At 43.0% G+C, this 17,076-nt stretch overlaps 1 protein-coding gene and 1 pseudogene across 1 annotated transcript; one reads left to right on the plus strand and one right to left on the minus strand.

Moving 5' to 3' along the window:
- Positions 1–6,108, plus strand: RPTN (repetin). The gene is made up of 3 exons (XM_055132892.1): positions 1–22; positions 1,140–1,297; positions 2,124–6,108. The coding sequence occupies exons 2-3, from the start codon at positions 1,160–1,162 to the stop codon at positions 5,403–5,405; spliced, it is 3,420 nt and encodes a 1,139-aa protein (XP_054988867.1). The 5' UTR covers positions 1–22; positions 1,140–1,159; the 3' UTR covers positions 5,406–6,108.
- The window catches only part of LOC101549929 (protein YIPF4-like), a 23,971-nt pseudogene continuing 12,790 nt past the window's right edge, over positions 5,896–17,076 (minus strand).

Consider the following 17,076-nt stretch of genomic DNA (forward strand, 5'->3'; position numbering starts at 1 on the left):
CACATCATTCCTCCTTCAGCAGGTAAGACAGGCATGGGGGTAATGGCAGTATCTACAAGGTTCTTAAAGGCACCTGTGATGGAATGGGCTCCGGAAGTCTGAGACTATTCCCAGTGGGTGAGAGTTCTGGGAATCTTACTGATTCTTTTTTGCTCTAAGATTACTATGTACAGAGCAGTCTACTTGTAGTCTGTAAAATCTACATGTTTTGTTCAGTATTCTAGGTACTACAAAACTAAGAACTAGAACTATTGGTGGAAAGTTTCATCGCTTATAGAACATTTAACTTTCATGCAAATTAAGTAAGACCCAAAATATTTAATTCATCAGAGCCAAGGTTCTGGACCATGGGGCCACAGAAACATTCAAGTCTTGCTATTAGGAATTGACATATGCATCTCATCTTGCCTCGTGTAATTCATTAGTTACAACTTACTCTTGTAGACATCACTGTATACTTTGGGAAGTCCAGTGAATTTTGCAGTTAGGGATTTAGTTGTGGGGGCCTATAAACTCAGTAACTGTAATTGTCACAGTATAAGAAGAAAAGATGCTATTGAGATACAAATCCCCAAAGACCCAAGCCTCCCATACGCCAATGTGAACCTAGGCTATAGTATATGTCCCCAGTCATCTGTGTAGCTTATTGGCTTATTTTTGTTTGTAAATAGTTTTCTAGTCACTGATTCTACTTTATAATATTTCAAAATAACCATTCTGGTTTGAAACACCTGTTGAAATTTAGTATCACATATAGTTTTCTTGGCCCATATAATAGAATTCTAACCTCCGGCACTGTTTTTATGAATTTTCTGATCATTTTTCATTTTTTTCCTAATAATGAGTTTTTTAATCAAGCAAGTTCTCTCTAAAGTAGAAGATAGAGCATGAAAAATGTCTGCCACATTTGGATTTTAGGAAATTTCTCTTTTTTTCTAACAGGAGACTCCAAGTTCTCACCTATCTCTTACCACTGCACATTACATTCAGAGCCCCTGATATGGACCAAAGGGAGAATGGAGTATGGCTAAAAGGAGGCCCTGTTATTTGAATTTCTTCCCAAATAGAGCCGTTTTCCCTCTGAAAATGCTTCTTGATCTTCATCCTAAATGCAGACAAAATTTTGTTTCTTCTTTTAGGGTCACCAGTCTTTGTCAAAATGGCTCAACTCCTGAACAGCATCATCAATGTGATCAAAGTGTTCCAGCAACATGCTGAAGAAGATGGAGATTGTACCTCACTCTGCAAAAAGGAGTTGAAGCAGTTGCTTTTGACTGAGTTTGGAGACATCCTCCGGGTAAGCTACATAGACTCCAAGTCCCATGGAGTCAAGCATGAGTGACTCTGACAGCTGCATATAGGACTTGATGATTTGGTTTGGTGTGGTTTATAAGGAGAAGATTGATTATGTACCAAGCTGTAATTAAATGAATGTCAGGTATCTCTTTAGAAGTTTTATTTTACTAAACATATATGTGTGCATATAAACATATATGCACAGACATGTACTTTCTCATGCTCTCTCACACACACACTCACACACACACACACACACACACATTCCTCCTTGTATCTGTGCTTAAACAGGTCAGAATAGAACTTCAAACTGAAAACTATTTGTAGGAAAGAAAGTCTAAGAGCAATTATATCTTGATTTCTATAGTTTACTGTCATCTATATATCTCACTCACTCATTCATTCAATATAGAGTAATCGATCACTTGCTTCATCACTATCCAACACTATCCTAAGCACTGGAAATTCAAATAGGAATAAAACCAGTTTCCTGACATCTGGTGGGAAAGTAGTAGTAAACAAACAATTACAATACAATATGTGATGAAATATGATGGCTTCCTCAAATTACTAAAATAAATTATTAGTAAATTTATTTTAAATAAGTCTATATACTCCATATGCTGTTGTTCAGCATATCTATTCCCAAGCAAAGGATGAGGTTCTGGGGACCCATTTTTCAAAGATTAGAATCAAGCCTAATCCACTTCAGATTAATGGTTTCTGAAAATCTATAGGACTGAAAAAAATGGGGAATTTACATTGGCAAACATCTTACTAGTCATAAAAGAGAAATTTATTTTATTCCTTATTTTATCCTCTCTTAGAGGCCAAATGACCCAGAGACTGTGGAAACCATCCTGACCCTCTTGGATAAAGACAGAAACGATCGTGTTGATTTTCATGAATATCTCCTGTTGGTATTCCAGTTGGCCAAAGCCTGCTTTCATAAATTGGATGATAGTTCATATAGAAATAGAACCTCTCAGCAAGAAAGGGAACAGGAGGAAACACAACACCATAAGTTTCCAGGAAGTACAAGTAGACCACACACACAGAGGCATGAAGAAGGAAGTCAGGACTGTCGCCATGGTGAGTCTGGGAGGCAAGGTAGGGATTCTCACCATGGTCAGTCTGAGCGACAAGGCAGGGATTCTCACCACAGTCACTCTGAGAGACAAGGTAGGGATTCTCATCATGGTCAGTCTGAGAGACACGATAGGGACTCTCAATATGGTCAGTCTGAGAGACAAGGTAGGGATTCTCACCATGGTCAATCTGAGAGACAAGGTAGGGACTCCCACTGTGGTGAGTCTGAGAGACACGACAGGGATTCTCACCATGGTCAGTCTGAGAGACAAGGCAGAGACTCCCATTGTGGTGAGTCTGAGAGACATGGCAGGGATTCTCACCATGGTCAGTCTGAGAGACAAGGCAGAGACTCCCATTGTGGTGAGTCTGAGAGATATGGCAGAAATTCTCACCATGGTCAGTCTGAGAGACAAGACAGAGACTCCCACTGTGGTGAGTCTGAAAGAGAAGATAGTGACTCCAGTTCTGGTCAAAGGTTGAATCAGAACTCTAGCAGTGGCCAGCCTAAAAGACATGGATATATCCTTGCTTTGGATCAGTATGAAAGTCAAGTTCAGGGTCAATATGGGCAGTCTGAAAGACTCAGACAACAATCAAGCTGTGGTCAGTATGGAAAATTTGGAGAGCACTCTTGCTCTAGTCATATAAACCAACAGGAAACCAGCTCTTATTCTGGACAGACTGGGAGACTGGGTCAGGAATCAAGATATCATAGACAAGGTCAGAGTTCCCTCTGTGGTCAAACAGACAGACAAGGCTTAGGATCTCAGTGTAGTCAGTCAGGCAGACAAGAACAGAGTTACCACCATGGTCATACAGAAAGACAAGGCCTGGGATCTCAGTGCAGTCAAACAGACAAGCAAGGCCAGAATTTCCACTGTGGCCAGACAGACAGACAAAGCCTAGGATATCGATATGGACAGAGAGACAGTCAAGGTCAGAATTTTCACTATGGTCAGACAGACAGACAAGATCAGAGTTATTACTATGGTCAAACAGACAGACAAGGCATTAGTTCTCCATATGACCAGACAGATAGACAAGGCCAGAGCTCTCGTTATGGTCAGACAGATAGGCAAGGACTGACCTCTCCATATAATCGGACCAACAGACAGGCACAGAGTTATCGTTATGATCAGACTGACAAACAAGACCAAAGTTATTATGATCAAGCAGACAGGCAAGGTCAAAGTTATAATGGTCAGACAAATAGACAAGACCAGAATTATCACCAGGGTCAAACTGACAGACAAGGCCTGAGCTCTCAATATGGTCAATCAGTTACTGGAGGAACTGGACAAAATAGGTACTTCCAAGGGAATGAGGGAACAAGCAGATACTCGTATTTTGAGGAATCGGGAAGATCAAGGAGACCAAGTGGACAGACTCAAGGACAGAGATTCCAGTCTAGGGAAGGTCGGCAGAATAGTCAGCAGACTTGGGAGCTTGAGGAGCCTAGCCAACACAAATTCATGGCTGAAATTCTACAAGAAAGACCACTCTATCATAGTACAGAGCAGGGACAAAGACAGGCGCAGACCAGGCAGAACTATGGTGAAAGGCAAAATCACCAGGTAGAACAGCACAGCCATCAAAGGAGGGATAGACATAGTCATGAGAGACAAGGAAGTCCATGTGAGGTGCAGGACAGGCAAACCCATGGACAGAGACAGAGCTGCCAGACAAGGGGCAGGCAAACCCATGAGGAGGGACAGAGCTGCCAGACAAGGGGCAGACAAACCCATGAGGAGGGACAGAGCTGTCAGACAAGGGGCAGGCAAACCCATGAAGAAGGGCAGAGCTGCCAGACAAGGAGCAGGCAAACCCATGAGGAGGGACAGAGCTGCCAGACAAGGGGCAGGCAAACCCATGAGGAGGGACAGAGCTGCCAGACAAGGGGCAGGCAAACCCATGAGGAGGGACAGAGCTGCCAGACAAGGGGCAGGCAAACCCATGAGGAGGGACAGAGCTGCCAGACCAGGGGCAGGCAAACCCATGAGGAGGGACAGAGCTGCCAGACCAGGGGCAGGCAAACCCATGAGGAGGGACAGAGCTGTCAGACCAGGGGCAGGCAAACCCATGAGGAGGGACAGAGCTGTCAGACCAGGGGCAGGCAAACCCTTGAGGAGGGACAGAGCTGCCAGACAAGGGGCAGGCAAACCCATGAAGAGGGACAGATCTGTCAGATAAGGGGCAGGCAAACCCATGAAGAGGGACAGAGCTGTCAGACAAGGGGCAGGCAAACTCATGAAGAGGGACAGAGCTGCCAGACAAGGGGCAGGCAAACCCATGAGGAGGGACAGAGCTGCCAGACCAGGGGCAGACAAACCCATGAAGAAGGGCAGAGCTGTCAGACCAGGGGCAGGCAAACCCATGAAGAAGGACAGAGCTGTCAGACCAGGGGCAGGCAAACCCATGAAGAAGGGCAGAGCTGTCAGACCAGGGGCAGACAAACCCATGAAGAGGGACAGAGCTGCCAGACAAGAGGCAGACAAATCCATGAGGAGGGACAGAGCTGCCAGACAAGGGGCAGGCAAGCCCATGAAGAGGGACAGAGCTGTCAGACAAGAGGCAGACAAACCCATGAAGAGGGACAGAGCTGCCAGACAAGGGGCAGGCAAACCCATGAAGAGGGACAGAGCTGTCAGACAAGGGGCAGGCAAACTCATGAAGAGGAACAGAATCATCAGAGATGTGGCAGGCAAACCCATGAGATACATCAAAATTGTCAGCAACAACGGGGCAGGCAAAGCCAGGAGGAGAAAAACAGATATCAAAGAACCCAGCACCAACAATCCCATGGAACCCAGGGCAGCTGTTCTAACAGAGACAAATTCCACATGGATGAGGATGTCCATAGCCACGTTTCACAGGGAAGACACAGTGACATGACCTCCCATTCACGCCAGAGTGGTGGGAAGCCCCGAGGAAGAGAACAGGGTGGGAGCCACCTTGGTATTGGCCCCTGTCCACTCTATGACTACGTGCAAGAGCAAAAAGCACACGGATACTACTAGGCTGTGCACCAGAGCTGAAGCGGCACAATGTCATGGAAGAAATTTACAAGTCAAGTTATCCTTATTTCTGTTTAAGAAGCTAAAACGTGTCTTCCTCTTCTCTATTCTCTCTACCTACAAAGACGCTTTTAAGGATTAGTATTCACTCTTAGAGCATTTAGTAGAAATGGTTTGGTTTCTAGGATGATTTTCTTTGGTTTCTAGACTGGTTTCTAGGGTAAATTGGGTGAGTAATCAGATCCCAATTTTGATTAATTTGGGGATTTTATCATTTCCTGGCTTTCCCACCATTAGGTGGGATATGGTTAGATCATTGAAGGGTAGAAACTTCTCCAAAAAATTTAGGAACAGAAAAGTTACTCTGAAGATAAACACTGCAGACCGAAGTCAAGACACCGGGACTTTTGTGAACTTTGGCTTCTGTGGGAAAAAAAAATCAAGAAATACAAATCTCATGTTCTACACTAAAACAAATGACAGAAAGAAATTTTTAGAAGAAGCAGAGACTGCAGATGACTCTGACGTTCACAACAGTTCTGTGTTTAGTCTCCTCCTCGTCTTCAAAGAAACAGTATTCTGAGTTCCTATTACTAAACTGAGCAGCAAATTCAAGATCAATAACTTTAATAGTTTCTGACCATAAAATAACAGGAAAAAGAAAACTATCATCTATTTTGCATATTTTAAGAAACAAAATGCATTAATTTATAGCTCTTGATATCTGAACCCTTCACAAGATAATCCATGGAACTGTATTAAAATACCTAATAAATGATTGGTGAGCAATTTATCCATGACTTTTTTCCTTCTTTACTGTGGAGTCATGAACTCTTCACTTGTACCCAATTTCCCAAGAAGAAAACATCACTTCTTGACTTCTACCTCTTTGTTCTTTGATTTCCTGCCCCCCTCCTCAAAATAAGAATCAGTAAGAAATAGGAAAGTTCAAAAGAAGCTTGCCTAAATATTTTTAATTCCTGCTCTCATAGAATTACATTTGACCCCTGCTCCACATCCACCTCTATATTCAAATGGTCATTAGGTCTTGCCAAATCAATGGCACCATTTTCTCCTTAATCTCTTTTCATTTTTCCATTTCTATAGTTATAACCTTCCTTCTCCAGTAGTATTGAAGATATTTTAGAACAAAGTTCACATTCTTTAGCATGGCATATAGGCCCTTTGCCATCTGACCCATAAGACGTATCCATTTAGTTCTCATTAAAAGACCTTCCTAAGACCATCCAGTGCTTCAAATATACTGAGAACTTTGTCTTTCCTAAGTATATCATGATCTTTTGTATCTTTGAACATACCATTCATACACTGAAAAGCCTCCTCTCTATTTTATGTTGGACAAAAAAAGCATCTTACGTGTTCCAACTAAAATACTAACATTTTAGTATTAGTATGCCTGAGAAGTCTTCCTGAATACAGTTCTTCGCTAATTTCTCATTCTCATTATATTATACCATTTGTCACAAACCCTGTTGCAATTCCACCTAGAAGGACAGAAAAGACTTTCATAGAGGAAAGCATATAAGTTAGTGTCATGATCCTAGGGAAGATGATGAGGAGTTTCAGGGCCTGTTCTGGATCTTAAACACAATGAGAATGCCCATAAGTTGTCTGCTGTTAAAACAGAATAACTGCTTATGTGTAAGATAAATCTTCTTCACAAATGTTCTCTATAACTTAGACCTTCCTCAGAAAGCAAAATCAGAGAATATATAATATATAATAAATTCAACATCTGGGGAGATAATATGAAGGTTATGACAGTTGACCTGGATTCAATCCCTGGCACGACAGAGCCTCTCAAGCATCTCTAGGTGTTCCCTGGAACCACAAGGCCCAAGCAGCATCACATCCTCAGGTTCTAGCACTGAATCACTGCCCCAGTTGTGAAAGCATTGCCATGAGTGAACCCTGGATCCCCTGAAAACCCTTCAGAAGCCCCCCCAAAAAAATAAAATAAGTATCACTGTATCACTGTCATCCCATTGTTCATCAATTTACTCGAGCGGGCACCAGTAATGTCTCTTTTACACTCAGCCATGAGATTTTAGCAACCTCTCCTTACTCAAAGAAGGAGTAAGGAATACTTACTCCTTACTCAAAATAAGTAAAATATTTTGAGTGGTCTAGATATCTGGAAACTGTTCAGAATTTATGAACAGTCCCAGTTGGTCAGTAGGAAAAGACTTAGACATTTTAGGCAGAAAGAGTATCATAAGTAAAACATGGGGAAAAAAACTGAGACACGTTAAATAAAGCAAAAAATACATACATATATAAAGAGCAGATATAGAGAATTTCTTTTTTTTCTTTTTTTAATTCTTAAAATTTTATTGAATCACCATGAGATAGTTACAAGCTTTCATGTTTGGGTTACAATCTCACAATGATCAAACACCCATCCCTCCATCAGTGCACATTCCCCACCACCAATATCCCGGGTATACCCCCCCTTTCCCACTCTCCCCCTGCCTCTAAGACAGACAATATTCCCCATGCTCTCTCTCTACTTTGGGCATTATAGCTTGCAACACAGACACTGAGAGGTCATCATATTTGGTCCATTATCTACTTTTGGCATGCATCTCCCATCCCAACTGGTTCCTCTAGCCATCATTTTCTTAGTAATCCCTTCTCTATTCCATCTGCCTTCTCCCCTCCACTCATGAAGCAGTCTTCCAGCTATGGGGCAATCCCCCTGGCCCTTGTATCTACTGTCCTTGGGTGTCAGCCTCATGTGATGCTACCCTACACTCCACAAATGTGTGTAGTCCCTCTATGTCTGTCCCTCTCTTTCTGACTCATTTCATTTAGCATGATGCTCTCCATATTTATCCATTTGAGCAGACATAGAGAATTTAAGATGAAAAGAGAAACAGCCATAACAAGGGGGACCTCAAAATCTACCATAAAATCTGAAATATTTAATTTTGTTTGTTTTGTTTTGAGGCCACACCCAATGCTGCTTGGGGCTTACTCCTGGCTCTGCACTCAGGAATCATTCCCAGCAGTGCTCAGGGGACTATATGGAGTGTCAGGGATGGAACCTGGATTGGCTATATGCAAGCCAAGTGTCCTACCTGCTTTACTATCACACTGGCTCCAGTATTGTACATTTTTCACTACAAATAGGATCCACAAAAGTTTTCTGAGAATAAAATAAGAGAAAATATTGGCAAAAGTTGCTTAAGATAGAGAGGAAAAGCTAATATACGGATAGAGAGAAATACATATAAGATAGAAATATGTAAGAAAGAGAAAAAACTAATGTAAGGAACGAGTTAGGGAATCTGAGAGATACCACAGAGGTAAGGCCTTGCATATATATGGTCAGGTCTGGTTTGATCATTACACTGCATATGATTTCCTGAGCACCACTAGGACTGACACTTGAGCACAGAACCAGGACTAGTCCCTGAGCACTACTGCATGTGGCCACAAGACAAACAAACGAACAAAAAAGCCTGAGCTACATGAATTTGATTGCTGTTAAGTTTCTAATCATAGTTGCAACGTAAGTCACACATTTTTTTCAGGCATTGCAGATGGGAGGACTATTAAATTCTGACTATGAAGGCCAGTAAGACAAATACAGGGGTCTATCCTGAAGAGGGTAGAAAGTAGGTAAGAGGGGAAACACAACAAACATGCTAAAGGATCCCTAGAAGTGGGCTCTGCAACTTTAAAAAAAAAACTCTTTGGGTCTAAGCCATGAAGCAGTAATTTGAATTTTCTCAAGTGAAATGTTCAAACTGAAGTTTTACTGTTCCCTCTTTATCAAATGAAGCTTATAGTATGCACCCAAGTGTTAACTGAATGCTCGCAGAACACCTACACACACACACACATCATTATCTTGCTTCTTGCCTCATTCTACATTTTCAAATCTGTTCCCCACAATGCTCCAATCAGTATGACACTTACTTTTCATTTTAAGTATATAACCTCCCCAGTACCCATATCTGCTTATACAATTTCCTCCATCTGAATTCTCTTCTAACTTTTACCTGTAAAAATTGTATTCATTCTAATTACATATGAAGGACTACCACAAATACAGAACTAATCACATTACAATGAAGTCAGTTAAACCCATATGCTTCCAGTACCAACCTGTGAGCTCCTAAAAGACAGCATTAAGCATGGTGATTGGTTAATTATATGGAGGAACCTGGAATTTATAATTTCAAAGGTATATATTTTAAGACCTAGTTCCACCACCTTCTAATTTTTGTTTGTTTGTTTTGGTTCGGCTTTTGGGATACACCCAGCAATGCTCAGGGATTACTCCTGTCTCTACACTCAGGAATTACTCCTAGCATTGTTTGGGGGACCATACTGGATGCCAGGGATTGAATCCGGATTGGCCACATGCAAGGCAATTCTGTTACCCGCTGTATTATCTCTCCAGCCTAATTATCTTAGAAAAGCATCTTTTTAACTCTTAGCTTTCTCATCTGGAAAGTGGGCCTTAAAACTTTAGTAATTTGTTGAAAATAAATTGAGGTAACATATGCAAAGCAATTAATAATATTGCAACTTCTTGTTTATTTCATTGATATTTTATATCATTTTTGCATTATTTTAATATAAACTTAATAACTGATTATTTTATTATTGAAAAGTTTAGCTTAAGTGTCAGATCCTCCAAGAAAATTTATTGGACTCCCTTTTCTTTCCGAACAACATTAATAATCAATCTGCCCTCAAGGAATGTCTTTAGAAACCTTCCACAATCATTTTAGTCTACGTAATTATAGGTATCACTGAGTAGTTTTTGTTCCATGACTATCCTATAAATTCACTTAGAAGTTTCAGAGAATTGTCCCTACATTATTCTAAACATTTGACTGCATGTTGTGTAGTCAAAAGCCCAAACAGGGTCGCACCAAGCTAAAGCTAAGGTGTTATGTGGCATTTAGGTATTTGGGGTCAACACAAATGCTCAGGGATGATCACTCCTGGCAAGGAACCAGGAATATGTGGGGTCCCAGGATCCAGCCCATCTGCATGCAGGTCAGCAGCAGCCTGCCAGCCAGTGCCTGCCTACTGTACTGTCTGGCCCCTGGGGCTACTCTTGCTTTTGTTGCAGTGCTCAGTGGTCACTCCTGGCATCACTTCCTGGAGGGCTTTGGGGAGCCGACCTGATGCCACATGAGAGGCAAACATGCTGCCTTCCAGGTGTACTATTCTGCGTGCCCATAGGGGCTACTTTCTAAAGGCTGGGGGCTTTCTTCCACCTTGTTAGCCAAATTCAGTTCTTCTCAGTTGTAGAACTTAGGTCCCCTTTTCCTTGCTGGTGGTTCACCTAGAGGAAACTTAGTTTTCTTTGATTAGAGCCCTCTGCCCTGATCTTCAAACCCAGGAGCTGGTTGGCCAAGGCCCAGTGCTTGAAATCTCTCCCATTTCTCTTCCATATCTGCTTTTGGAGCGGGGGGGAGACACTCTCAGTCAGGCGCCCAGGAGTTGTGTTGGGGAATGCACTCAAAGCCTGCTTGCTCTCAGCCCTTTGAGCCCTCCGCTTTGAAGGGTCTTTGGGGTTCTATCTAGCCTACCAGGTAACTTGGAAGATCTGTCGATTTTCTTACCAGTTGGTTAGCGTTTTGCCTTTTGCAGCCTTCATTTCTTTGCGTTCTGTAGAGTTATGGTACTTGGAGTTGTGTCACCAGGAATTAGGGTGTAGGCCTCTTTGGCAGGATCACTGCATCCTTGTGGAACATCATCTGGAACTGTGTTCCCCAAAGGGGCAGTGCCTGCTCTGGTGGGAGCTGGGATAAGCCAAGGCTGTTGTTGTAGCCTGGGATGCTAGTGGGGTTTGAGCCATATTTTTTTTTCCAAAAAGGGGCTGTCTCCCTTTTTGGAGAACCCAGCCAGCTACCGAGAGTATCTGGCCCGCACGGCAGAACCTGGCAAGCTTCCCGGGGTGTATTCGATATGCCAAAAACAGTAACAACAAATCCCACAGTGGAAATGTTACTGGTGCCCACTTGAGCAAATTGATGAACAATGGGATTACAGTGACAGTAATACAGTGATATTCTAAACATCACAGTTATCACCTAGAATTCTTCAGAGTTGGAGAATGCTTGTGGAATTAATGCAGTCTAAGGAACTCTCCCTGTTATATCAAGACTCCCTTCATGTCTGGCACTACCACCATGGTTCTGTCATCCTATTCTGCCATTAGTACTGTTTTCATCCACCCACCTTCTCCCCACACTCAAAACCCAATCTTCCTCTCCTATATTTCCTGTGCCCTTCCACCCACCTCTAAGTCCCATTTAAATAGAAGTTCTCCAGTGCATGAAGTAGCAGCCTCAGCACTTTCAAAAATAAAAGCAAAAATGGTGGCCTTAAACCTAAGCAGGCTGAGAATGTAGAGCAAGCTGTTTATCACTACACCAAGTGCTCTTACCAAAATCCTCTTCATGAAATAGTTAAGAAGCACATTTACAGGGAAGATTTTCAGCATGTGACAGTACCTTACATAGCAACAGCAGGTGAAAAGTCACTCAAAGGTGCAGTTCCAGGAAGAGTGCCTGGGAAGAGGGTAGTATTCACTACAAGCAATGCCTTTTCATGCCAAAGTCGTATGAAACTGGTTCAACATGCCATTGAAGCCAAAAACAAATAGGCTATCAGGTCACTGCCATGATCACTGTATCACTATAATCCCATTGATCATCGATTTGTTCGAGCAGGCTCAGTAACATCTCCATTCATCCTAGCCCTAAGACTTTAGCAGCCTCTCTTTACTCATCCTTCCCAATGGTGTCACATTAGAGGCTCTTCAGGGTCAAGGGAATGAGACCCATCATTATTACTGTATTTGACATATGAATATGTCACGGGGAGCTTGCCAGGCTCTCCTCCATGCGAGCAGTAAACTCTCGGTAACTTGCCAGGTTCTCCAAGAGGGAGAATTAGGCTATCAGATGTCACACAGCCACTTCCAGGAGCTTAGTTTTAGTCTCTGGATGTTGGCTGTTGATGGGATTACAGTTTGTGCATGTAACTGCCTAGCTATTGGAAAATGGGGAATCTGGGTGGAAGAGGCCCAGTTTTGATCTGAGCAGCCTTGGAGATCTCGGCCCCGGGTCCTGCACACCTGGGTTTCTCTGCTGGTTCCTTCATGTGTGAGGCTCATCCGAACATGTGGAGAGTGGCTTTGAGCATGGCTATGGTCGGGTTCTGGAGGTCTTCAATTGCCAGTGCTCTGCTCGGGTGGGGAGGGAAACTCAACCCACCCCCTCCGAGGGACCCCGGTCAAAACAGCCAGGGGCGGAGGCAAGAGACTCTGTCACTCTCTTCCGGGAACTTGATTTTATAGTCTCTAGATGTAAACTGGAAGCCACTAAGAAGCCCTTCAGCAGGTGATGAGATAAACTGTGGTATGTCCACTCGGTGCATTAATGTTCCTAGATCAAAATCCTTTATAAGGGTAGATAGCACTTCAAAAGATCCAACCACCAGAAGTTTCGGGGCTATTACAATGAGAGGAAGTAATGAATATCCTGTAACTCCAAGAACCTGGCCGTGTGCAGCTTCTCCACCAATAACTCTGGCAACTAAGAAAATTGTTAGTGAATCAAATATCCAAATGGTTATAATCCATGAGACCACCCTAAACTGATATCATGGAAAAGGAAAGAATAACAGCCAGAGGACCCCAAAAGCCAGGGTTGTCTCTAACCACTTCTCTATTAAAACCAAGTGATAGCATTGGCATCAAAACACATCGAATTTTGTAGTAAATATCCTTTAGATCGATATCCAAAGAGTGGCTTGTTATCTTCAGGATCATCATCTTCAACTTCCAAAAGCCAGCCATATCCAGCCATATCCTCTTTGTCTTAGAAATGTACTGCTGTAGATTCTTTGATAAAATCTCCACCAAGGTTTAATTTGACATCTGGGGTGCTGTTGAACCACTGAGATCGTCCGCATCGGCCGACAAGACGAACGTGAAGTCCCAGTCGGGCAGCGAGTAGGCCAGAAGCGGCCCAGCGGCTGCATGGCGCGGCAGAGGCGGTGGCCAGGGCGCCTAGCCCGCTCCATCACCCTCCGCCCAGGTTTGGCTCGGCTCGCGGGATGTGGCGGGCCAGAGGAGGCGACGGCAGGAGGGAGAAGCGCCCCTGCCAATGGCGACTCCCGTGGCGTCAGGCCTGCCATGATGGAGTACACAAATGTGTACTCCCTGAGTCAAAAATCTGATGCTCACTGCTCCCAAACTTCAAAAGAAGAAGGGCATGGAACTCCAGGCAAAAACTGGTTCCCTTGGGGGTATGGTGCTGCCATACCCATACCTGCATGTCAATCTGTACCTGCAGGGTGAGTGCACCAGCAGCCTGATGGTGCCTTCAGGTTTCCTGATGTCCCAAAATTTCTGCTGTTAATCTTGGACCTGTGCAAGGCTGAACAAACCAGGGTAAATCGAAGAAGGGTGGGTTAGCCTGGTGCCTGCTCAGGCAGAGCCCCCAGCAGCCCCTTGTGTCCATAATCCAAAATCACTGCTATACTCCCACCCTGACTCCACTGCCTCAGGATGAACTTCACCGAGACATAATCTGCTGAAAATTCAGGTATGTAATATGATATCCAATGTTCAACTACAGCAGAATAACTATGGTGTCAAATCTGTAAGTCAGAACTGGCATTGGTCAGTCTATGAGATCAGGTCAGGGTGACAATACCCTGTTTCCATTCGTCAACAATCTCAGTCTGTGAAACATTTACTTTCAAGTGGAAATGAAAGGTCTTATGGGCTTGAGACAAAATGGGTTCCAGGCTGTACCAGATACTCCCTGCAGTTGGCTAATGCCTTTTGGCTCCTGTCAGGCCCATTAAAACCTTTTTTCGTCTTCCAGTCATGGGCCTCCAGAGTGTTAAGTCAGTCCAGTTCTAAATCAACTGTTGTTGCCATGGATACTCCTCCAGGCAATACTTCCTCAACTTAAAAGTGGGAAATATGTGCAATTTGTAAGAGCTTTTTCCTGAAAATGTCTATTGCATGCACTTCGAAAAACTAAATAAGGCTGAGAAGGTCCCAGCAGTAGCAAACTACATTGTGAAAATACACAATTTTACTAGCTAAATAAATAAATAAATAGGTAATTTCCTTTCAGCATCATCAATAATTGCCATACTTCTATTTTCTTACTTCCTTCCCCATTGCCCTCTTATTCTCATTTGCACTTCAAACTCAACAATTAATATCCCTCACCTCATTAAAAGGCCAGTTCCAACTTTACCTGCTCTAATCTTCCCTCTGTGCTCTGTTACTTCCATATACTCTGTTTGTTTATTTGTTTGTTTTTCTTTTTGGGTCACACCCGGCGATGCACAGGGGTTACTCCTGGCTCTGCACTCAGGAATCACCCCTCGCAGTGCTCAGGGGAACATAACTTCCATATACTCTGAAAGTATACTAATACATGTATAAGATTGCCCTTGTGCATTTCTCTTTCTGATAGTGATACATATACATAAATTATTTTTGTTGCTTCAAAAGTGTGATTTATCTTTCCCACTCTAACGACAATGTCATTAAGAAGCTGAATTCCTTTTTTTTTTCTTTTTGGTCACACCCAGCGATGCACAGTGGTTATTCCTGACTCTGAACTCAGGAATTACCCCTGGCAGTGCTCAGGGGACCAGATGGGATGCTGGGAATCGAACCCGGTTCAGTTGCATGCAAGGCAAACGCCCTACCTGCTGTGCTATCACTCCAGCCTCAGAAGTTGAATTCTTAATTATTCCTTTGAGCCCTTGCACAAAACAGATTTTTCAGCTAAATGTTGTTGGGTTTAAGCAGTTGGAGCCTAATTTAAACATTAACTGAGTATTCATGTTCAAAATGCAATCTCTGAGGGAACTCATTTTTAAGAGACAAAGATGCTAAGAATGCCTCAAAAACAGCAATAGCCTAAGAGAGCATTAAACGGAAAGTCAGGAAATTTGAGTTGGAATACCGCTACTAATGCATCCATGATTTTGTGTAATCTAGCCAAAGGAGAAAGAGGAATGGGGGAGAAGATCAATGATATTTGGGAAGAGCAAATTTTGTTTTCATTTCCTTGTCTGTGACTGGAGCGATAGCACAGCGGGTAGGGCATTTGCTTTGCTAACCCAGCTAACCCAGGTTCGATTCCTCTGTCCCTCTCGGAGAGCCTGGCAAGCTACCAGAATATCCCGCCCGCACAGCAGAGCCTGGCAAGCTACCCATGGCGTATTCGATATGCCTAAAACAGTAACAACAAGTCTCACAATGGAGACATTACTGGTTCCCGCTCGAGCAAAACGATGAACAACGGAACGACCGTGCTACAGTGCAGAACTACATTCTGTTCCAAATTCTGTAATAATATGGTTCTTTAACTGTCTAGATTAATCAGTCAGTGATTAAAGGGCAGTAAATATTTCAAAGGCTGAAAAAACAACTCGGGAGCCAATGGAAGAGAACTATTACATAGGACTCTAGTGCCACCTGCTGACCAGTGTATCCTTAACTGTAAAGACAAAAACCTTTTTAAAGATGGGAACATTACAGTAAGGCATTCTGCCTCCCTGCCCTACCCCCCGCCCCCAAAATAAAAACAACTGAGTTTCTATTATAGCAGCTATTATAGTGAAAAGGGACAGATTTTCCTTGCTACCTGACAGATGTCCCTTGAAACTCTGTGTGTGTGTGTGTGTGTGTGTGTGTGTGTGTGTGTGTGTGTGTGTGTGTGTGTGTATCCTAAACCCTATATCATAGGTCTGTGCTAGCCTTGCTTGCCACAGAATAAGACATATATATCCAGGTCATAAAAAATAAATTCAACCCAAGTTAATAGTTATTGATTGAGTATTCTTCTAGATTCCCTAACTATGCAGTGTATACTGTGGAGTTAAGTGAAGCAGTTTGAGACTTCAATAGAAGAGTTCAAATCTTAGCTCAACTATCTAACTTTGTGAATGACTTGAGCTTGGATTCCACATTTTAAAATTCTGATAATCAAATCTTCTTTATATGGTATCTATAAGGGTCATGGGGTTACCCTGACATGGGACTTTGGCACAAGTCCATGAAAATATGCTCAACATTAAGAAAATTCAAATCAAATCACTGTATCACTGTATCATTGTCATCCCATTGTTCGTCGATTTACTCAAGCAGGCACCAGTAATGTTTCTATTACACTCAACCCTGAGATTTTAGCAGCCTCTCCTTATTCATCTTTCCCAATGATTGGAGGCTCTTCCAGGGTCAGAGGAATGAGACCTATTGTTACTGTTTTTGGCATATCAAATATGCCATGGGTAGCTTGCCAGGCTCTGCCGTGCAGATGGGATACTCTCAGTAGCTTGCCAGGCTCTCCGAGAGGTTTGTATATATCTGTTACTGTATTTTGGATATGAATACGCCACGGGGAGCTTGCCAGGCTCTCCCAAATGGGCAATAGACTTTCAGTAGCTTGTCAGATTCTCTAGGCTGTTAGATGTCGAGTGGTCACATTGTGCAATCTGGGTCCCGATCCGAGCAGCTTTGGAGATCTTGGCCCCAGGTCCTGCACACCTGGGTTCCTCCACCGGCTCCCCCATGAGTAAACATAAACATAAAAATATACTTCAGAAAAACCTACCACTTCTGTGCAAAGATAACAAAGACACC

The sequence above is a fragment of the Sorex araneus genome, chromosome 3 (genome assembly GCF_027595985.1).
Source record: "Sorex araneus isolate mSorAra2 chromosome 3, mSorAra2.pri, whole genome shotgun sequence".
NCBI lineage: Eukaryota > Metazoa > Chordata > Mammalia > Eulipotyphla > Soricidae > Sorex > Sorex araneus.

What these genes read in the sequence shown, in the direction of transcription:
- RPTN (XM_055132892.1), top strand. Translation starts at nt 1,160, where the DNA reads ATGGCTCAACTCCTGAACAGCATCATCAATGTGATCAAAGTGTTCCAG. An exon ending in AGTTTGGAGACATCCTCCGG is followed by an intron (nt 1,298 to 2,123) that starts GTAAGCTACATA and finishes ATCCTCTCTTAG; the next exon opens with AGGCCAAATGACCCAGAGAC.